This window comes from Cyrtonyx montezumae, unplaced genomic scaffold (genome assembly GCF_038088225.1).
Source record: "Cyrtonyx montezumae isolate F1298 unplaced genomic scaffold, pur_monq_1.0 scaffold_17, whole genome shotgun sequence".
In the NCBI taxonomy this organism is placed as follows: domain Eukaryota; kingdom Metazoa; phylum Chordata; class Aves; order Galliformes; family Odontophoridae; genus Cyrtonyx; species Cyrtonyx montezumae.
The window spans coordinates 9,403,132-9,426,667 of NW_027071903.1; the positions used below are offsets into that span (position 1 = coordinate 9,403,132).

General features: G+C 40.7%; 2 protein-coding genes across 2 annotated transcripts; one reads left to right on the forward strand and one right to left on the reverse strand.

Annotated features, from left to right (window-relative positions):
* The first annotated feature begins 2,314 nt into the window (after nt 1–2,314).
* Nucleotides 2,315–8,925, forward strand: LOC136046608 (borealin-2). The gene is made up of 10 exons (XM_065733219.1): nt 2,315–2,638; nt 2,846–2,974; nt 3,402–3,442; nt 3,777–3,837; nt 4,436–4,503; nt 5,282–5,349; nt 6,433–6,528; nt 7,544–7,676; nt 7,891–7,977; nt 8,748–8,925. Exons 1-10 carry the CDS (start codon nt 2,509–2,511, stop codon nt 8,787–8,789), a joined length of 855 nt encoding a protein of 284 aa, XP_065589291.1. The 5' UTR covers nt 2,315–2,508; the 3' UTR covers nt 8,790–8,925.
* A 2,813-nt stretch (nt 8,926–11,738) lies between these two features.
* Nucleotides 11,739–22,876, reverse strand: DNAJA2 (DnaJ heat shock protein family (Hsp40) member A2). Its single transcript, XM_065733204.1, has 9 exons — nt 22,704–22,876; nt 20,226–20,285; nt 19,028–19,251; nt 17,165–17,245; nt 16,725–16,858; nt 14,937–15,133; nt 13,201–13,345; nt 12,913–13,040; nt 11,739–12,510 (listed from the first exon to the last, which is right to left on the reverse strand). The coding sequence occupies exons 1-9, from the start codon at nt 22,779–22,781 to the stop codon at nt 12,322–12,324; spliced, it is 1,236 nt and encodes a 411-aa protein (XP_065589276.1). The 5' UTR covers nt 22,782–22,876; the 3' UTR covers nt 11,739–12,321.
* Nucleotides 22,877–23,536: the final 660 nt, after the last annotated feature.

The following is a 23,536-nucleotide window of genomic DNA, read 5'->3' on the forward strand; positions in this document are numbered from 1 at the left end:
TCTGACTAAACACCTAAGTACAACAATGTGCTCGCTGGAAGAAAATCACTGGCAGATATGTGTAGATACCTTTGAACTTTTGTTAAAAAGAAATTCTGCCATCACAACATAATCTGAGCAGAATATACAGTTTTGATCAAAGGGGTGAACAAGGTGTCTGTTCTAACCCTGTTTTTGTGAAACTGAAACATGATGAGGAACATTAGCTTCTTGCTCATATGCTGCTGGGCACATTAACCCAGCATAAGATGAGAGCATTGAATACGTATTCTCATAATTCCATGAGTCTCTTTGACTCACTTCTTTTATATACATGGAACATAAGTTACTGTCTCAAAGCATATATGAGTACTGTGAATGCTTTCAAAGAGGGCAAAATAAAACACTATTTCAGAATCACTTTATCTGTAGAGAACATTTGTTTGAAACCACATCATTGCAAGACCCATTAGCTGGCTAAAATACAGCTTGAATTGTCAAGGACTAACAAATGTTGTTCTCAGAAGAAATGCTTGGGGGCGGCTTCTAATGAAAGAGAAGGTATTCACAGGGACATGTCTTGCACCTAGCAAAAAGCTAACTATAGTACAACTCATCTTAAATCCTCCACAGTCATACTGCTGGCTGAATGAGCCTGGGTTCTTATTAAAACCCAGCTAAAGCGGGTCACTATCTAGGAGAAAAGTGGTATTAATTACTGCACTAATCTATGCTAGTTCCAGATGGCTTCAGTTTGTCTAGAGCTGGAGCAGGGACACCTTTGGCCAGTGCTGATGCTGTACTGAAGAAATGTAGCTTCCAGTATTCAGCCATGAAAGCATTACAGTTTGTCAGGCTTAGGCTCAGCATTCTACCAAGTTAATTCATCAGTTTCTCATTTCATCCAGTCATTATCTTATTACTATTTAGACTAAATTCATTTTAATGTCTAATAGCACTTTGTTAGGCTGCCTTTAGAGCTGCTTCAGCATCCTGTGCTGATCCAGGATATAAAGCCAAGGGCTAAAATGTCACCGCATGGATAAAGGATGTGCCAGTCTTTTACATGTGGAAGATGTTGCCAATACCTGTCCTTCCAACAGCAGCTACCAGGCTGTGATGTGTGTGGGCAGCTGCTGTCCTTCTCACTGTTTCTCACAAAAGCCTGCAAGGAAGAACTTGTCACTTCTCAATCATTTGCCAGTGAATAGCGATTCATAAAGGAAATGCTGCTACACAAAGGTACTATGGAGGCTGGAGAAAAAAAAAAACACTTTATGAAAGGAATTTTTATGGAGAAATAGATTTCTGTAAGGAAAGCAGACTGGGAAGAGATATGTTGCTACTATCCATTGATAAATGCAACCTTTTACCCATTAGCACTCTCCATTTGGCATCCTCAATATGCACTAATAAAACAAATATAGAAGCCTAAACTGCAGGAAGTGGACACAATGTTGATTTAAAAATAAGACAAGCAGCGCTTTCCTTCTCTATACATGTGTCTAAAGCAGATCTGGCTTTGAACTTGCAGTGTGATGTAGATTGAAGCTAAGATCTAACAATGGGAGTTGGAAGATTTTTTATATTTTTGTAACTCTAGATTTTTCATAGGATAGCATTTGTAATCTAAGAGGTCGACAGATTTTATATTTGCCTTTGCACCTGATGCTTCTGGAAAAAGGTAAAGGTTTACAAGTTTCTAATGATACTTTCCAGGTGTCAAAGGCTTTCTGTTTTATGCCAGGGCAGCAATTCTTACACTTTTAAATCAAAGCAGAACGGCATAAACAGACTTTTCTAAACATTCTATGACGGTGCCTTTTACATTTCCGAGGTGAGGAGGGATAACACTTTGTTGGCGACGCATCAGCCGGAAAGGCGGTGATGTCCGCTGCCCACCCGCAGCGTCTGTACCGTGATGGGGGAATGTGCGTTTTTGCGGACTAATCCCGTAAAGCTGAAAAAGGAGGTTTCTTTTCAATGTCTTTTAAACCTTTGATTAATAACAGACAATCCTTACTCCGGAATGCATGCTTCTAGGTTGGATTTTCTTACAGGTGCTCCTTGTAACGGCACTTAAATGTATGAGACTTCCAAATAATAAAGCACATATCAAACTAAAGAGCGGTACTTCTCCATGTCCCGCGTCACTGACACAACGCCGCAGGGGCTGTGACGCGGCGCTCAACTTCACGACGAACACTAGTCCTCCACTCACTCAGCGCTGCACTCGCGGTGCTCCGACCCACGAGGGAGTGCTCCGACCCACGGGGCTGTGCTCGCCCCCCCAGCACCCAGCTGACCCCCCCCGCCGCCCGGCCGCAACTCACCCGTCGGACGGAGCGCGGTCGGCAGCGCCGCCTTCAGACGATTCTCGCAGCCCGGGGGTGTGTCCGCCCGGGGCCGGGATGGAGGCGGAGGGAGGGGAAGGGAAGGTCGGGGAGGGGGGGGGGGGGGGTGGAAAGCCCCCGCCCGTACAAAAGCCTCCGGGCGGAAGCGGCGCTCCCGTCGCGCGGGGTGGCAGCCATGCCCTCGAGGAAGGCCCCGGCCAAGCGGCGCAGCACCGACTCGGGCGTGGAGCGCGACCGCGGGGCCCTCACTCAGGAAAAGAAGGATCAGCGCATCGCGCTCTTCCTCAGCGACTTCGACCAGCAGGGTAGGGCCGGCCGTCCCGCGCCGGGCTCCGTGAGGCGGCAGTGCCGGCCCAGCGCGCCCGGCAAGGAGGGGCCCGGGGCTGCGGCGGGTCAGGGGCTGCGCGGCGCCACCGCTCCGCTAGGGGGCGCTGTGGCGGGCGGCGGAGCGGCCGTGGATTTCCTTGGAGGCGCGGAACGCGTGTGCCGATAAACGCCCGTTGTGTTTACAGCCAAGGAAAGTATCCGGGAAATGAAGAAAGAGCTCGATTTGCTCTTGCAAATCGCTGAGAAAGCGTTCATGGTGGAGCTGCTGAAGATGCCGACTGCCATCAGGAAGATGAAACGAAAGGATTTGCTTAGTAAGTGCGGGTGGACGCGGTGTTTAGTACCGCTGAGCAGAGGAGAACCAGGCAAAATCAAACCGAAGATGCTGAGATCTTGAGTTTACTGTAAGCCTTTGCAGAGGGTGTGTTTAGGGCCTTCCTTGAAAACCGCTACCTAAAAGCACTTTGCTTCCAGCATTGCAGAGCACTGCTTTTAACCCAGGCCGAGTGCCACGCCTGAACTTGGTATTCTTTTACAGATGAAACATACTGAAATGGCCCAAGATGTTTCTTTATCGTTGTTTTGCAACCTGGCCGTCCTAAGAGATTTGCTAGCTAAGGTTAACTATTTAGGCAACTGCAATTCTGAATTACATGCTCATTTTCATAGTCTGTAAGAACCTGCGGGTAACAATTATGCAAGCAACAGTATGTAAACAAGCTGTGCTTTCTTATGTCACAGATTTGCAAGAAGGGGAGGAGGTGGCCCTTGCTGCTGCAGCGGTGTGTATTTTTAACTTTATCACAGCTTACAGACCAGAAACTTTTCTCTCTGCTGTAAAGACTTCAGAAAAATGACTTATTTACTTGTCTGTTTAAAAAGAAGATGATATAAAAAGGCTGTCTGGACAGCCAGCCATGGTGCACTCATGAACAGTACCTAAAGGTTTATGGCCATCTGCAGGGACAAGTACAGATGTGTCTGAAGAATAAACTGCTGTTCAGCCGTTTCTGTCACCTTCTTCCACACCTTATTGATTTATTGCTTTCTGTAAGATAAATTTTATCTGTTGAGCAAAAAATAGTGACTTAACCTTTTTGGATAAATACTTTTCAGACCGACTGTACTCTAGAAGATGTACCAAATCCAAAGCTGACAAGGACCAACAGCAAAAAAGGCAAGCAGCTCTGTTATGTAGCTTTGCTCTTAAATTTTCTCTTTGTTGTGGTTTAAGCAGAATGTTTGCAAATTGAATGTTATCTGGGAGAACTTCAGAGGGAATTGTGTAACTAAAAGTATAAGGATCATGCGCTGTGCTACTGCTCAAGTGCTCCAAAACATGAGATAAGAGTTCCTGCCCTTTAGATTTACCACTGCAAATGGTGAGAGGAGACAGATTTAAGTGACTTAATACAGCAGAGCACTGGTAACAGAAGAGCTCAGAATGTTACAGACTATGCTTTGACTTCCTGTCCTCTAAGGTTTGTGAAGAAAATACCACTCATCTTAATAGTCCCAACTATGCCATAAGAGTGACATTATTACTTCGTTGTAGTTCTATCTGGGAATTACAGGGTTATCTAGTGCCTTTTAACAATTCACTGTGTCACCTTGTCTGTAACAAAGTTTGCTTTGAACTCTGTCCCAGGCGAGTGATCATCACATAGCAGAACTGATAGGTAACTATGGGTGGGGAAACAGCTATCAGACAAAAGTTTGAAGTGGTTTATGCTCTCTGTGAGATATTTTTTCTTTTCTTTCTCATGTACTTATAGTTAAGGTAACTACGATTGTTGAATATGAAGATGCCAAGTATACATCTGCAAAGAAAATACCTAAAAAAGTAAGTTTATTCTAAACAGTGAATGAGTTTAACCAGTTCTTACCTGCTGTGAATGAAACCTGCTACATCCTTTTCCAGGCAGGCCAATAGCCTGTTGTTTGTTTGAACAATAAACTATTTTAAATTCAACTTATTTTCCATTAAGCAAGGCTAATCTGCATGGTAAATGAACTTAAAATGTTATCCACTCTCCATGTAACACATTCACACAGGATTGCAAGTACTCAAGTAGTCATTCTTTCCTGATTTGCCACTGAGTCTTAATGTTTTGAGGAACCATTTGAAACATTTTTTAGTACTCAATTTTGTGTTAAAAATCGATATTTTTTTCTATGTTTGGGTGACTTATGCATCTTATCCACATTAACCTGTAAAGCAGAGCACAGGTATATTAATTCTACCACCTCAGTCCATTGCAATACAGCGCCTCAGCCAAACTGGGGTATGTGCCAGGATGACTCAGCAAAGACAAAATCTGTATGTGGAGTCACAGGTCTTAATTACAAGGCTTTGTACTGGATAGGTGTATGTTAGAATAGCTGTTGTTTGTGTTTGTTCATACTGAAGTTCACTACAGATTGACATCAAAAAGCTTGAAGTGTGTATTTGCAGTTTCTAAAATACATAGAACAGTTAAGCCCCATAGCACTGATTTTAACTGTTCTGTTTGAATAGGGAATTCTTACAGAGTTTTTTTTTCCTGAAAGTATCTATCATGTATCTGTTACGTTGCCTTAAAATGCCACTTTTGTAAACTACAGCCTATGCATGTTCCCAGGTGTCCAAATCAAAATCACTGGTTTCGTTGAGCTCCGGTTTAAATAGCAAACTGAACAGCCTTTCTAGGTAAGTCTGACCTTTAGTATATAACTTAAAGTGGTAAATAATGCATAGAATTATTTTCAAATAAAGCAGCTGAAATTTGAGCCTGATTAAAGCTCTGATCAAGATACCCTCCATCACCTGCATCAGGCGTACTGTGGTGATGTGAACCGTTAACAAAAAAGCACTTGTGGCTGACAGAAAGATGAAGTTCTCTCACCAAATGCTGCACAGTTCTCAGTCTGTTACCTGTACATACGACCAGACAGTACTTCATGGCAGAGGGAACATAAAGGAAACATCTTTGTTGCTTATTATGAGTAATGAACTGTTGTGTAATTTTGCCCTTAGACGTAGCAGAAAGGAAGTTATCATTAGCAGGGAAATAGATGCTTGCAAAAACACCTTCATGCTACTTACCAATGCACCATAGTTAAGTCTCACCATAAAATCTAATGAATTAAAATAAATGAATAAAAATCAGCTGCATGAAAAAGCTTTTTGAGAAGTTCCAGTGTACCTACCTGAACCCAGGAGCACTTATTTGGGTGCATTCAAATTCGGTTCAGAGAGGAACAACTGAAATAATACCAGTGTTTAGCATGCCTAAAAGAAATCAAAGCCTTAGCCACATACAATGATTTTCTTGAATTGGCATTTTAGAGTTTCTGTCCTGATGAAATCAAACTACAGGAGGTTGCTTTGCCTGAGAAGTCCAGCTTTTCAGGTTTTGAAGGCTGCATTTATTCGAGTACAGTAACGGTGGGCATTCTGTCATCAAAATTTCTGTGAACCAAGTTAAAGCCCAACTTCCCAAGATAATCTCTGTACATTGAAACAAAGTCGTAGGTGATCCCATAATTATCCCCACGTCAGATACTGCAGCTGTCCCTTACCTACTAATATGACTAAACCTTTCATTTCCGTTAGCTTCCAGCATATCTCAGAATCTATTTAAGGAGGGCTTTCTCACTGTATATAAACTAGATATGTTATGGAATGCTTTTAACATTCTCTAATTCACCATTCATTTTCTTCTAGGCTAAAACTCATACAATAGAAGTAGATGAAGAGGCAATTAAAACAAATCACTACTTTCATTTTTAGGTCTGTTTACTCTTCAAGTGTGAATGAAGCTGTTAAGACTCTTGCCTCTGACTGCAGTGCCATAAATTTCAAAGCCACGCCAAAAACATCTAAAAGGTAAGGAGCACCAAGACACTGTGTATCAATCTGGATTTAATAGGTCTTCATGCTCTGCCATTAAACTTGGTAGTGGGGGTGCAAAGCAGTCACACCTCCTGCTTTGAGTGTGGGTGTTAGCGTGTTTTCATGGAGGTACAGGATGCAGTGCCATAACTAAGCCATTACTTTCTTTAAAAAATATATATATATATCTCAACAAACACTAATAGAGTCTAAGTTCCACTCCTTTCCTCTGTTGTTTAAAGGTATAGTTTACAATTTAAACTACCTCCTCAGAGCCTATGCTTGATTAAAATGTGACCAGTATGCCTATGTTTAAAAAAAATAAAATCGGTTATTTCCTTTCGCAGCAGTTCAGGTTTTCAGTTATCATTTTCCATAAGCAACAGTTTAGTTTTGGCAGAAGTCAGCAGCTGAAATAGTAAGAGTAGGGGGAAGAGAGGAGGGAAGGGTATAAGATCTTGATATAACTATCTGGGTCATGAGTCCAGTGTGTTTCCTAGTTTCACCTTGCTTTACTACAAATGTCAGAGGCTTATTGCCACACAGAAAACATCTAAATCCTGCCTTACAAAAAAAAGTGAAGGAATGTTGTATGTATGGCATTCTCTGTATCTTTGAGAGGTAGCAGCTTCAGAATGTCTTGCTATCTCCCTCTGAAGTGGGCAGATACAGTGCAAGTCTTATCTTAAGCCCCGAGGCACACAGTTTCCTCTTTCCAAAACTGTTCTGTCTCTGTTCGCATAAGAGAGTGGACGTTCTTGTTACTGAGAGGCCCAAATGTCAGCTTGCTCACTGGCCTGTAACACAGGCATTAGAAGTTGCTGCAGTTTCATGGTCAAGAAATATTACTTAGTGCTAGTAAATGCTGCTGGAGGATTAGATTTCCTGCAGTCCTCTGGCAGCATTGAAAGAGGTAAACAAGATGGCTTTTTCCTTAGGAATGTTTGCTACAAAAATCTGCAGAATATAGGAAGCTAATCTTTATAGTAACATTTTACTTGTGTTCTAGTGCTGGACTACAACAAGCTGCCTCAAGAACCATACCTACCACTGAAAGAGTTCAAGGCATGATACTAAGAAGTAAATCAGTACCCCAGCATAAAACTGTTCCATTTGTAAACATACCCTTGGCTGATGGACAGGTATCAAACTCTCCCTTTAAAAAAAAAACAGTAGTTCAACTGTTAACAGTCTAATACAAATAGCTCTCGCTGTCCCTATGTGAGCTGCTAAACAAAAGGAAGAACGGTTAGTAATGTTTTGCAGTGTAGCAGGGCAGTATATGTCTTTCAGAGAAGCTGTGCAAATATAAATGTTCCGAGTAGTTTATAAAACTATTTCTCTTCATGTTTTTAGACACTCTGTATGGCTGGTGGAGACCTCCGTAACATTGATGTTCAACTACTAAATCAAGATACAGTACAGCATATTCATAACCTAGTGGTAAGCCCAGACCAGTAGATTGCATGTAAACATTCCAACCCATAGTCCTACATTTTCATGTGAGATAAATGTTATGGATGCTAATTCTAATGGTGTATTTCTCCTGAGGTTAAGCCTAAGTTGGCTGTCAGAAGTTGGGAGGAGAAAGAGGGTGAGGGTGGAACAGGGAGGGGACAACTGCCATGTACAGATAAAGGTGTTGAAGAGTATTTAGAGAAACACTTACAGTTCAGTAATTGCCTGAAGAAGAGAAACACAAGCTTTTCCTCCTAGTTGCTCTGGTGTGCAAATTGCTGTACTTATCCCAGTCACAAAAGCCTACAAAGTTACAGCTAAGTTTCAGTTCCTGTTAAAATCTGTTCATTGTTGAATGAAATCTGTGTCCATTGTTGAATAAGAACTAATGTTAATTCTCTCCTGTATTTGAATACTTACTAATTCTGGCTCAAGGAAGTAAATTGTTTTGAAGGAGAATAAAGTTGAACAAAACTTTGTAGCACATACTGCCTGACATTCCTACAGTCCAAGCATACCTTGAGCTTCTGGATGAATTAATCTGTAGCAGTAGATATCTAGACGATGAGTGATGTTAATCAGATGGAAGTATTTGAATGTAGCTGTAATAAGTTACACGTAAGGTGTGGAAGTCCAATTTTTAAGTGTCTGTAAGCAGAGAGCAGGGGTGTACTTCCTGTATGTTCAGCAACTAATTTTTCTATTATAAGCCGTGCTTTGTAGCTTGAACTAAAATGAGTTTTCTTCATCCTTAGAGTGAGCTGACTGTATTATGTGGAAAGGCTACTGCTAAGTGAAGTTAATGGAAGTGTCTGGTGACAACAGAATATTCATGACTGCTCCTACTTTCCTCCTCTCAAGTGTCCAGAGAATATCTACAATGACTTAATAAAGCTGTATGCTACTGAATAAAATTTTTTTTTACATAAAAGCTTACAATTTGATCCATGCATTAATTTCTCCTTATTTCTGTAAAGCACGCAAACAAAACAGTATCACTTTTCCAGCCTTGTACAAGCCTTTGAGCTGGCATCTTAGCTCAGTTCACAGTAAAATGAAAAGTAATACCTTGATGTAGCAAACAAGATTTAAGGTCTACCTGATATTTCTACACAAGTAGGAAGCTACTTAATATTACAGTTTACATTGTTTCTGGTATGCATGGGAGAACTGCTATTTTACTTTTGGTTTGCTGTTACTATTCATGTTTGGTAGTCCCTGCAGCTGTCTCAGAGACCTTAGTTAAGCCTTAAAGCTGAAGTGCAAGCTTTTCATTTCAGTAGAAATTTAAGATCAGCAAATTAGTTTTCTGGTAACAGATATAAATCTCACACAGACATAAACTAAATTATTTCCAATCTTGTGATATAACTTACAAGATGGCAGGTACTAACACAGATTTCCTCTGGAACTTCTTTTTGAGTAACTGGTAGCAAAGGCTTTTGACACTTATTTGAGTAAAAGATGACTATCATTGCTTTTTAACTTGAGGATACTCCTGGGTTTTAGTCTGCTAGGAATGATTTCAGTGTTTTCACTGTGATAAGACAGTGGGAACAACTTACACTTTAAAAACTTTAAGCATAGATTCTCTTTTAACAGTTTTTCTTCTGTCTCTGCAAACTTCTAAACCTTAATTCACTTGTTTAAGTTGCAAGTTTCAACTAAGGAAAAGGAGCACTTTCTAGGACATGGAAGACAAAACTGGTCAAAAACATGTAAGTTAAGGCCAACTTATTTAAGAATAATCTTATTCTCACATGATAAAAAATAGATAAGCTTCTCTTTCAAATAATACATTAAGAATTTACAAAACATTCTACATTTAGAAGCCAGTCATTATACTACCCAATTACAACTACGTTTATCTGAATTAACCTCAATTGATGAGAGCATCACAGCAACTTGGTAACAGCTTTGAATATTGAAGACAAACTGGTATTTCAACATGATTAACTTTTCCCTCCTGTACTACACTCATGCATATACCATTGCAAGGCAGTACTAAAACCTGAATGCGTGATGGCAGAATTCTGCAATTTCTGGAAAAAGTAAAATGTTGAATGTAACTTTGAAAAACAATACAGTACACAGCTGTGGATCTTGGAGAAGTTTAGGTAGGAAGGTAGTGGTATCTATTACAAAACTAGCTCTTGTTTTATCAGGCCTGCTTCAGTTGAAGTATCTAATGAATTTTAACTTAGCCTTTCCTTCACACACACGAAGTCCGTTAATAAGAGCTAGGAAAGTGTTTCTGGGCCCTGTCACTGGCCAAATTCACAGCAGGACTTAATTAATACTTTTATCACCAACATGGGAGCTACACCAAAGACTCAATTACTCTGTAATACTACCTCTGACTTACATGTCACACTGAACCATTTATTACGAAGAACACACAAGCCATGTTTCTTTCATTTTTCATAGGACAATCACATTGGCCTCTTTAAAGTATCTAGCTACAGTGAAGCAATAAAGTTTAGTAATAAACTGAACAATGTGACTGAGGTATTATATTACTTCCAAGTTTAGTACTGAAGCTAAATCCATATAGCTTTAAAATTTATGTATGGCTTTTATTACACTAAAACTCTGCAGAACTGAAAAGGAGATGTGTAGAATAAAGGTGATTCTGGAAATATGGTCAGACTGTACTGTCAGGAGCCTAACTTAAATAAATGGATCTTGACTAATCCATACTGCATATCATGTTCAAATCTACATCCTCCCCCCCCCTCAATATGCTATCTAAAAAGTACAGTGAATCCCTCCTTCTCCTCTCTCCTTCCCTACTCCAGCCCTCTCCAATAATTAAAAAAAAGTAATGTAAACCCATACTTCTTGGTGAAACACATCAGAAGGATCACTATGTAACTATGACTTCATGCAAAGCCAAGCTGAAGTTTTCTAAGTGAAAACAAAGCTTCACTAGATGATCTGCAATAGTATAAATCAATACATAAGTACCAGCCAAACAGTGTTTATTCTTGCTTCAGTTTAAAACCCACATTTAGCAACGATCCTATGCCATCACCTACCCAAGTACATGGAAAGCTTTGGAGCATCTCTCTCCCACCTTACTCATGGTGAAGTTAACAATCATCTGACAATCATCATTTAGTCAATAACAATCATCTATTAAGTCACACTTGGGATTTGTAAAGAAAAGTAGGAGTATCATTCAATTCCTAGTCAATGGGGGAGAGAAACTACACTGTAAAAACTGGTGAAGAGCAACCCACAGTTTCCTAACACTGTAACAAAATAAGATAGCCCTACCTGATAATAGGACTGAAACAGGGAAAATTAAAGGTGTCAATAGTTAGAAAAGAATTCAAACTACTAAAAACTAAAAAAATTGACAACATTTAGTATGCTTTGAGGTCAAAAATATTTGTCAAGTACAACACTAACCTCCATCTCTTTACAAACTATGTTAATGCAGTCACAAGTTGCACGTTTATTTTTTAAAGACACTTAGCATGGGATTTAATCATTTCAGATGTTTGTAACTTTTTGATGTCAGTCTGAAATCTCTGTACTTTATATAAAGGGGACATGGCTGTGGCCTTCCCCTACCCAAACAGTTGCATCACTGCTCAAGAAAAGATTTATACACAGCACACAGTTCTTAAACTGCAAGCTGGTCTTAAAGGAGCTTCAGCCTCCCTGTTTTTATGTGTACACCTCTCTAAGTCAGTTGGTCAGAACCACTGCAAAAGTAAAAGTTACAAGGCAAAAAGAAATATATTATACACCAACTGCTTTTATTTATTTCAGAAACCGTTCACAAGATGGTAGAAAAAACTTACAACCACTTCTAATTTAGTCTTCCATTGTTCCCAGTCAGCTCTAAACCCATTATGTGCAAAGCCCATTTACCATGCATCTAGATGACAGATACAGGCTATGAAATTCTTTATTCTACTTGTAGCAGCTTATGCAGGTGCAGCCAAATACCAAGCCTCAGGACAAATTGTACACAAACTTTACAATGTAGAATTTGAATTTAAAATATGGAACTTAAAATCTACACAAAACTGGTAAAAATCAAGCACAGATACGAGGACAAACTTAAAACCCATGTGAAAAGGAGTCTCGTCTTCCTTTCAAGTGCTTTATTCTGCTACACAGTCAAAATGAAGATGTAAGCTTTGTGGTTAGTTTAAATTACACTCTGTAGATACTATAGACCAATTTAAAAGTTACACATACAGCAATAGATGTCCATTGGTTCATCTGGATTACTTATACAATCCAGTCGGATTGTTGAAAACAAGTCAGGCAAAATTTGAAAGAAAATCCTTGTGCAACTTTTTAGACAAATGTTTACTGATGGGCACACTGTACCCCAGGTCCATGATGGCTGCTTTCTTCATCAGAACTATCATTATAGGCTTCACGTCTCTGGCCACCACCTGAACCACGAGTGGTATCAAATTCCTGAAGATCTACCTCTTCTGCATCACCAATTACATTAGGAAATTCTGGTCTAGCAGGCAGAAGATCTTCAAGTTCCTGCCCCAAAAAAAAGAAATGCATTCAGTGCTGCATCTCCAACTCCTAAATACAGTGATGACTTCCCTACACCTTCAGGACTCCTCTTTGGAGCAAGTTTGGCAAGGAAACCTAAACTGGTGTAAGCCCTCAAGTGCACAACTTACTACATGGTCACAGTTAAGATTCTTCCTTCCATTCTTCTCTATCAAAATCCACAGTTCTTAAAAAAACAGGTTCCAGAAACCTGTATTTCAGTAAGTATTTTCAAGTTACAAGTTACCTATGGACAGTGTTAATGGAACAATTTAATTGTACTTCAAATTTAAGCATTACAGAGCAAGCACAGGGGGGCTAATATACAAGCACCTTGCATACACTATCCAGTAAGACTGCCAAAGTTGTGTGTGAAAGACTACTTACTGAAAGCTTCTCTGGGCTAATCCAGTTATTCTCAGGAAACTGAACATCAAATTTAATGTAAAGATCCCCCTTCTCAAAAGGATTGCGATACTGTGGCATTCCTTCACCTCTGACTACACGGACACAACCTGTAAGGATAAGAAATAATCTGTAGAATGCTACTTTAGAAGAGCCTTCCCCTATCCAATTCTCTAGCCTGGGTTCAGGTAAAAGCACAGCAAGAATGGAATTATATGTTCAAGAACAACAAAAGCACAGTCAAAGGAGTCCTTATCTCTTCAAGCTTACCTGGTTCAATTACTTTTCCAGGAGGATATTTAACCACAATTTGACGCCCATCCAGGTGCTTAAATGTGAACTGGAATCCACACAGTGCTTCAACAAGTCCTATCTTGTGCGTCATATGCAAATCATTTCCATCCCTTTGGAACACCTGAAAAACAGAAACAGGAGGTATCCTTTCCAGTACTACAATCCTATCCTCACAACACTAATTATTTAGTTTATTATTGTATCTAAAACTTCATGTAAGAGCTAGCTTAACACACTTTGGAAGTTTGTGCCTTACAAACGTCATACAAGGTAACACAAACCACACTACAACCCAAGATAAAAGGTAGCCTGTAAAAATTAGGCTATAAACAAAAACCTCAGGATTGTTTGACACTACTTCCCCCATATCATGGTAAATAAATAAATAAATCACATTTACTGTAGTTGCACATATTTCCTTCAGCTAGCCACCTCCAGAGCAGGGGTTTGATCAATAAGTCCATGGCTATCTTCAGAGATCTTTAAGCCATACCACTTTGGATTTTTAATCAGAATACACAAGTTTGTCCACTGGTAGGCTGCCAAAAGCATTACTTCTTATACTTTCTTTTCCACTTCAAGGAAGATTTTAAGAACACACAAAAGCTTCACTGAATACCAGTCTAGTTGTACTCACTAGGACACAAGGTTTCGGTATTTTTCAGAATAGTTAATGCTGTAAAACCAAATACAGTTCATTAAAATACTAAGATAGAAATGATATCTACCATACGGATTTCTGTGCAGCTATGCACATTTTGTATGTGTACAGTGATGTTCCTTAACAACAAGAAATAAATAAATAACTATGATGCTGTGTTTCACCCTGTATGACCGTAGGAGAATACATGTCCCTATACATCAGTCTTGACAAAACAGCTGTCCTCAGCACAGCACTGAAAAGCTTACAAATTTTCAGATTCTTAATAGCTGATAAGAACTTAGAAATTTGTACCTAACACAATTCTTTGAGCCAACAGAACGCTTTTTTTTATACCATCATTCCACTCAACAGTTTTTAAAGCACAAAGTTTTTCTTATTCCTTCATAGTAATAACTGGGCTTTTTCAGATAAAACATTAAAAAAAAAGTCACCCCAACTTTCCCTCAACAGAGGTTTAGGGGAGAAAAAGGTCATTTGCAATGTTTAACTCAGAAATGCAATGTGTATACACTAGAAAATAAGCACGAATCTTTAAAAATAGTATCAAATCTTGTTTCTTAGTGTTTGTTATATGAACTAGTTATAATATCAGTATTCTGTGTGTTAGATCTCCAGATCCCAACAGAAGCAGACGCAGAAAGCACCATCTCTGCAGTCTAGTAAGAGTTCCCTGCCATGTCACAGGGCATTAATAAAATCAACACTTTGCATTGTTAGTGCCACAAGCAAAGTAGATTGAAGTTAATACCTTGAACAGCTCTTCAGAGTGACTCAATCTAGCAAAGTCATCGTGAGCTTACTTGAGAAAATGTATGCTCATCAGCATGAAGTAGCACCAAAATCTGCATGTCCTATGGCTACAGGCTTGCAACTAAAGGCTCACAAATAAAGCTGTATTACTTGCTACTTGATCTACTAAAAGCTATTTACCATCTCCCCCCAAAGGTGCAACTATATGAATTATTTCAAAGTAAGCAGCCATTTACATCACTTAAATATTAAAAGATTGTATCAAATTGCATTTAAAATATAAACTCAAAAGTATTACCTCATTCTCCTTTTCTTGGAGTAAGAGGACAATATCACCTGGTTCCACACCTGGAGCCTGATCTGCTTCTCCACTGAATGTAATTCTCTGCCCATGTTTCATGCCTTTGTCTACATGGACTTCAAGTATTTTTACCTCTTTGATCACCTTTTTCCCTTCACATTTTTTACAGCGGTCTTTTTCATTAATTACTTCACCTAAAGACACAAGTTTTCAGTTCAGAGATTTACACAATTCTATACAATTCTGAAGGGCAAAAAAGCTATTTTGAAGTAAGTTGAATAACATATGCAACAGAGACAGTTATTTGGATGTTGCTTTATGCATTTATCACAAGAAGAAAGCCATGTTCAACTTACACTACTTGAGAGAAGGGGAAGAAAAACACAAAGACATGTAAGCTTCTAAGCTGTCTTATCAAGAATCTTCAAAAGAAGACTTTTGAGAAGAAAAACAGAACAAAAAATGAGGTTTGCAGCTTGCATTGTTCCTTAGGTCCAAATTCAACTCCAGTATCTTTTATCACTCAACTTCTCATTAAAAAAAAAAGCACCTACTTTTAAATTCTTTGTTATACTGCGGGATAATTGCTATAAAAGAAGTGGTAAACCTAAAGCCAAACTGAAGTACCTGCTCTCCCTTAGAAGTTAAATACAAATTTCAGACTACTTCACCGAACTTTGGAAGCTTAGTGCCATTCTGCTAACAGTGAAAGAGGGATTACCAAAACAGCCCCCATTTTGCAGTACTTTCACCACAACCCTGAACTATTTCAGAAATGCAGCCACTAGAACTAGAGTTTTACATACAGCAGGGAGAAGACAGCTGGTCAAATCAATTTCATGCAAGAGCAATATATATAGTGTCCAACAGAAATTATCTAAAATGGCCTGGCATATAAGAGATTCCATTTCCATACTACTCTGACAGTGAATAGTTTTTCACATTGTTTGTTACCTCTAGCAACACAAGTACTTTTTCCAGCAAACTGAAGGATAACTATACAGAAAAGCTTAAATCCCCTGTTCTAAGGTGAAACTATGCATCTGAATTGCAAAACATGGTGTTCAGAAACACTGTTTGTAAAATATTTCAGAGATGCATCTCTTTGTAATTTCAGGTATTCTCAAAAGCAAAGCTATCTACAAGGCACCATTACCACTCTGCAAATCACTGAAGAATCAGAAAGGATTTGCACAAAGTATGGATCACGTGATGATCTTACTGCCCCAAACACAACAAATTCTGCAAAGGGTAAATTTAGAAATTCTAGAAATTTTCATAGAAATTTATTTTTTTTTAAGTTGAAGTCCAACTTTGGGTTTTTAGTTTTAACCTAAACCTGTCCTTAGAGAATACAGCAAAAAAAAAAAAAAAAAGCTTCTAAAAACCCCCAAATCATGGTCCTTTTTTAATGGAAGAGTGATAGTAACATGCAAAATTAATGCCTAAGTCTCTAAAAAACAAAACAAACAAACAACTACTAACAAGTAACACAGAAACAAAAGAAACCTTACCACAATTAATCCTCACTGTTCAAGTTTCTAGAATGTCTCGAACACTGAGAGACAACAAGTCTTGCTGCTGCTCTAAGTAAAATGAGTTATCCACACTGGGACCAGACTGACACCTAACTGACAAGGTAGGGGAAAAGCTCACCTAGATGAGAGGCAATATGATAGAAGCTAAGCAGCATTTTTTCCAAACACAGAAGATAAATATTTACATATTGGTATTTATTATTACATAATTTTAAGAGCATTTAGGAGTACACAAGAGCTGGCATACCTTCTCCATTGCAGTCAGAGCACACAGACTGCATCTGCTGAACCATCCCAGGAGCCAGCTGTCTGATCATGATACGTACACCTCTTCCCCGACAAGCATTACATTTCTGAACAGCTCCAGCCTTCCCTCCTTGACTAGAATAGAAAGCACCAGTAGCATTAAAGCCAAGCCTTTCAGAAACACACGACAAAGAATATTTGCAGCAGTCAGTTAACATGCCTGATCGCACTGCCAGGGAATCAGGCGTCCCTCCCAGCAAACACACATACAAACAATCACTTGAATAGTTTAAATCCCATGAAATTACAATTAAACTACTTTCCAGTCTGAGAGAAGACTCCAGTAAGTTAAATAATGATGAAGATCTGACAGAGAAGATGCTTTATTACATCATATATCAACAAAGCAACCAAAGAAACCAGAAACAGAACCGAACTTACCCATTACATGCGCTACAAAGGACATTCTTGCTAAGCTGTAGTTTAGTTGTCTTTCCATTATATAAATCTTCTAAAGAGACTCTGCAAAATAAAGCATTTTCTCCTCTGTTATCATTTAACAATATCCTCTATCCACGTAATTAAAATACTTGCCTAGGACAAGTTATAGAAAAGCAGTTCTTCATAATGACCAAATCCACTGTTAAAATAATATTTTTTAAAAGCACCACTGTGGCTTCTACAAGGAATCATTAAAAACTGTTCAATACATATGAATGCACAGATACAGCCCTGAACTTAACTTAAAAGCTACGATGTAACTGGCAGAAACAAAAACAGTTTAGTTGTATTTCTCCATAGGAGACAAGCTAACACAGCACGTTATGTTTCATTACATAGTCACATTCATCTTTTAGTTTTCTTTTTCAAACAAGTTCCACCAGGAGAGAACTCCTCCTCACTCTAGATCAGCCCAGAGGTATTTATAGTATACATACACAAGAATATATACTTCCTGCTGTACTGTACTTTCTACTGGAAAACACAAAATGTTGGGGGAAAGGAGGACACTGGTATAAGTTCATAAGTTCATAAGGTTGGAAAGGACCTATAAGATCATCTAGTCCAACCATCCTCCTATCACTATCTCTACCCAACTACTAAATTAAGTCCTTTAGCACCTCATCTAAACGCTTCTTGAACAGCGCTAGGGATGGTGCCTCAACCACCTCCCTAGGCAGGCCATTCCAGTGCCTGACCACTCTTTCAGAAAAGAAATGCTTCCTGAGGTCTAATCTAAATCTTCCCTGGCGCAACTTGTGGCCATTCCCTCTCGTCCTGTCATTACTTATCAGGGAGAAGAGGCCTACCCCCTCCTCACCACAACCCCCCTTCAGGAAGTGGTAGAGTGCAATAAGGTCTCCTCTGAGCCTCCTCTTCTCCAGACTGAACAATCCCAGCTCCCTCAGCCGCTCCTCATAAGACTTGTGCTCCAGGCCCCTCACCAGTTTTGTTGCCCTTCTCTGAACACGTATGTCCCCAGAGGGATATAATTATTTACATTTGTTCATTTCTAGATGCCCTTGAACATATGAGCAAATTCTAATAACCTTTGTATATCTGACACAAGTTTATGAACACAGTGTTTTCTCCAGGTTCACATTAGTGGACAGAAGCTTCAACCTGACGTATATTAAACCAGAAAAGGTTGCCTAGCATTGGCATTTACAAAACAAAACTACAGCAAATTAGTAACATAGTATACAGTACTAGCTGCTAAACTAAGCAAGCAAATAGAAGTAACCAAACTATACAGTTTGCCAACCATAGAAAAGATGCAGCCTTAAGGAAGCTTGAACAGAGCTGCCTAGCAGGCAAAAAGCCAGTCCTAACTGCAAGTGAAGAACAGTCAGATGTGCTAGTCAAGCACATTACTGAGTTTTGTTTGTTTTTTTAAGGACTTTTCCATTAATTCCATACTTTATACTTCCAGATGGTATGCTATGAATGCAAGTTAGCTAAAATCTTTCAGGAGCATTAGTACCTCTGCTTTCCTGAGTCCAGATATTATGCAATACTTGTTTATCTATCAATTTCAGATTAGAACTTCCAAACATAACTGAGAAGCAAAACCAAGGAAATAACACTAAGTATTTACGAGCTAGTAATCAGATAGCCTACATGATAACCATTTATCAAAAATAAGATGGCTGCCTTCTGGACTACACATGACACAGGTCTGAAAAGGAGGTGCAAACTGTATAATCTCACCTGGGGAGCACACCAAGAATACAAACTAGCAAAGAAGAATACTGATAAGGAAAACTTGAAAATTAAAATCAATTTCAGCATTAAGATACTTACTTGAGAGGATGCATCATATCTTCTCCTCTTCTTCTACCATTACGACTTCTACTCTGACCACCCATGAAATTGAACAATCCACCACCAAAGATGTGGGAGAAAATATCGTCCATTCCACTGCTTCCACCACTACCTTCTCGAAGGCCCTGTTCTCCATATCTATCATACAGCTCACGTTTCTCTGGATTCGACAATACTTCATAGGCAAAGCTTATTTCTTTGAACTAGAAGAAGGACAGAATCACATCAGTGCACGATAATTTGCAACTAAGGGATAATTTTGCCTTGCCCATCCCTGCCCAGCATGAACACCTGATGAGGACGGTACACAACATAACCTTTTCCACCCTCATTCTACTGAAAGAGAGGAAAGCAGATCTAGGCATAGCTGAGTTACATTTCACTTTACCATAAAACATGACATTTTATTGCAGATATCCACTGACTTGCTTTTTGGGCCTTGTACAAGACGGTCTTACTAACAGGAAAAAAATACACAATATTGCAGTAGCCAACAGGCAAAAAAAAGCTGCCTACCTGACGAAGACTGTCAGACACGCTAGGCACTTAAAAAATTGCTCAATTGTCTGCCTATTTTAAAATGCATATTAACATATTTGTTCACAAAACAAAGTTTATCTTTTCATAGTCATCCCTGTTCATTTCTAAGCAATCATGAGAGCTTCTGGTAGGAATAATTAACTGAGTCAACTTAATTAGCATTTTTTAAATTGCTATTAGTACAATATATCTGATCAAAACTTCTCATATACATGATGTGTTTTGTATACTGCAGTTTCAAGACCCTTTACAAATTCTTTTTTCCACACATTAGCATACTTATCTTTCCAAAAAGTATGGGTCTGGAAAACAGACCATCCATCTTTTTCAAATGTCTATGTAGCTAAATGTCAATGTCAGCTGACATCATCTTGGCAGAAGAGAAGCAATTCTTCTTTTAGCATGACCTTCTCAACCAATTTGACTTAACTGCTGAATTCTGTCAAGAAGTATGCTCTGAGATTGGGAAGAAGAAGAGAAGGAACTGTTTCCTCTCATAGTTCTTACTGCTTCTAAACCACCTGCAACACCAAGCCATCACTTCTATTCAGACCCTTAGATGCTATTGAAATAGCATATTCAGGAGTTCAACCAAACAAAACAGAAAACCAACCAAACAAAACAGAACAAGTCTTACTTTGTCACCTGCATTCGGATTTTTATCAGGATGGTATTCCTTGGCCAGCTTTCTATAAGCCTAGTTGAAAGAGATACAAAATTAGTTTTGACTTTGAGTCATCTCTACTTTCCTGAGAAACTCAAGCAGTCTTCAAGGAAAAAAGAAAATCCCAATAAAATGAGAAAACAAGTGTTCTGTAATCAGTCATGCATCAGTGGGGTATATAACTCCAATTTTACGACATCATCTCAATCACAGCAAGACATTAACAACAAAATGGCTACCTCAAATTCTCACCCAACCTTATCTATCACTAATCCAAAAAAATCATTTTAAACTTTGTCCTTACCTACAAATAATGAAACATTTAATCTCACATTGAACTAAGCAGAAATTACACATGCAGAACTTTTATTTCACTGTTCCAAAACAGTAGACAGAATGGCCACATCCCCTGAAAAGACTTTTCACTATCTTTTTTTTTGACCAGTGCTTCAGTTCTCAGAACCATGACCTTTCCCATAGCAGCACTCCGTCACTTTTGTTTCTATCTTAGAGGATAAAAGCAAGAACCAAGACTTTTTCTACAATTTGAGTATCTGCCCACAACTTCTTCCTCACCCCACTTCAACATTTCCCAATATCTGTCCCACGACCGTTAACAGAAATGACTCAAATGACATTATTTTTAATCATTAAACATATAAAAAAATGCTAGAGCGATGAAACTTTAATCAACTGAAATAATCCAACTCTTCGATTGGGTTTGAAAAGAGCTCTGTTTCTGTAGAGCTGAGCATCTAAATTCTCTCTTTGGAAATACAGCTCTAAGACAGCTTTCTGTTTAGTAAAATTCCTTTTCTGCATCTGCAGTTACCAGTCTTTACTGATCATCTTTAAGTATTCTGAACTTAAAAATTAAGTTAATAAAACAAAGCAGAACATTGATATCAAAAGCAAAATGTTCTACAGCACACTAAGAGTAAAAGAGCAGAAGTCATCAGTGTCACAGTACAAATTACCCATCAGTAACAAAGTTTAATCTTTCACAAACCTGAATATTGTGTAATAAAAACATTTTCCTTATATTTTAGGCCTTAAAAACAAGGAAAATATAAACAAACTGAAAACCTACATACCTTACCAGCTCAGAAGGATTTTGTGTAGTGATTGATAAAGAGCTCACATCTTTGCTTATAGCAGCACAGCAGTTTAGAACAATCCTTATAATCACCCATGGCCTCAAAGCAAGTTACCTCCTTTTAATTAACGAGAAATAGATCCAGAATCATGGCTACATGGACACCTACCATAGCTCTGATATGTTAGTTTAACTGATCATGTTAAAGGCTGTTTTCTTCCCGCTTCTTGGTGAAGCTGTTATCCATTTATTTTTACTCTGCTTTCGTATAGGTTAAACTATCAGATTAATGAAGCATCCATGTGACCTCTCAGTCAGGATGGACAAACTCAGTATTGCAGGCAGGTGGAACCTTTACATTCTATGACAAGTGTAACATACAGCAACAAATAAAAGAGCAGGAGAGGTCATACAGTAAAGGACTACTGGAAATTCTTCATTCGTATGGGAGAGAAGTCACACTTAAGAGACTTCAGAAAGGAAAAAAACAGCGCCTGCCGGTGTTCACCAGCCTCCTTCTACTAACACTATTTCAACACTGCCACTACCTACCTCTCGACAAATTAAGCTACCGTGTGCATGCTGGGTAACGCGGTTGTTCATGGCAGCACCACCCATCAGCGGAAGCAGGTCACTGCTAGTAAACTTGCTTGTTAATTTTCCCCCCTCCCATATAAACGCTGTTTTATTTCTTTTGGGAAAAAAAAAAAAAGCGCTCCATACCCTAGCTACCGAAACACCTACGGAACGTTTTTATACCGACAACCCGGCTCCAGGTTTTCTCCTCGCCTCTTTATTACCTCACTTTGGTGCCCCCCGCCTGGCAGGGACCGAACTCGAGCAAACCGAAACCCCGCAGGGCCCACACGTGGGGCAGACAATGGGGCGGCCGCAGCCCCGCGCTGCTTCACGCTGATCCCCGCCCGCCGCGAGCCGCACAAGGCGGCGGCCGCCAAGGCCATCGCGGGGATCTCAGAGCGCCGGACCGCGGGGTGCACGGCGGGGCCCGGCTGCTCCCTGCTCCCGCTCTCACCAGGCCTGCCCACCCAAGGCCTACCCGGCTCCTCTGCCAGCCGCAGGCGAGGCGCGCACTACCCCTCGGCGCGGCCTGCGCACTCCCGCCGGGTTGAGGCGGCACCGGGCGCCTCTCCCTCCCCACACGCAGGCTCAGGCCTCGCGGCGAGACCCGGCCCGGCCCCCTCCCCTCACCTCCCACCCCATCCCGGGGCCTGCACTCGGCCCGGCTCCCTCGCCTCCCGCCGCCCCGCGAGGCCCTACCGGCTCCCGGCCCGCCCCCGCCCCGCAGCGTCGCCGCCCGCCGTCCCCGGGCGCCGGCTGCCGCTCCTCCGCCGCACCTTCTTGAGCTCGTTGTCGGAGGCCCCGGGCGGCACGCCCAGGATGTCGTACAGCTTCGTGTCGGCCACGTTCGCCATGGCGGCAGCGGGCAGCAAGCGCGGGCCGGAGAGGGCCGAGGGGCGGCGAGGGCGAGACCGGGAGCAGGACGAACGCGGCCGGGACGTTACACGCAGACGCCCCTACGTCACCGCGCCGCGCCGCGAGCCCCGCCCCTCTTCGCCCTTCGGCGTCGCGGCCCCGCCCCCTCGGCCCACTTCGGGCGCGTGACCCAGTTCCCGCGCGGGGCTGTGGGGATGAGGCTGTGGGGGTCGAGCGGAGCTCCGCTTTCCTCGTGCCGCTCCGAAACGCGGTGTTGTAGTGTCTCGAAGTGCGTCTCTGAGGGCACCTCGTGCTGTCTGAACGCAAACACGAACCGATTTTTCTTCAGGGGTGTATTACTGAGGCTTCGGTGGCTATAAATAACACGGGTACCCATCTGCTCTGTGTTTTTCGTGTTATACCGTGCTTCTGGGATCTTAAAAAAGCACTAGTTGCTATGCCAGGCCTGGAGTGGTGCTGAGGCCGCGGCAAGGCACTGCTTTCAGATGACAAATAAAAATCCTGAGTGTCTAATTAGGGCCTCAGCCCTCAAGCCTGGCCACGAGAGAAAGTCCTCCAGGCTTTCCTCATACTGCGCTCTGGTCAGGGGCCCATCATCATGCAGTGACTGCTGGAAGGCTCTGGAACCTGGGGCAGGTGCTTGGCAGAGGGAAGTGGAGCAGGATGAGTCCCGAGCACTGACAGTGCCCCCTGCAGCCAAGCAGCCACGCCTGGAGCGTGTCTGGGATGAGGT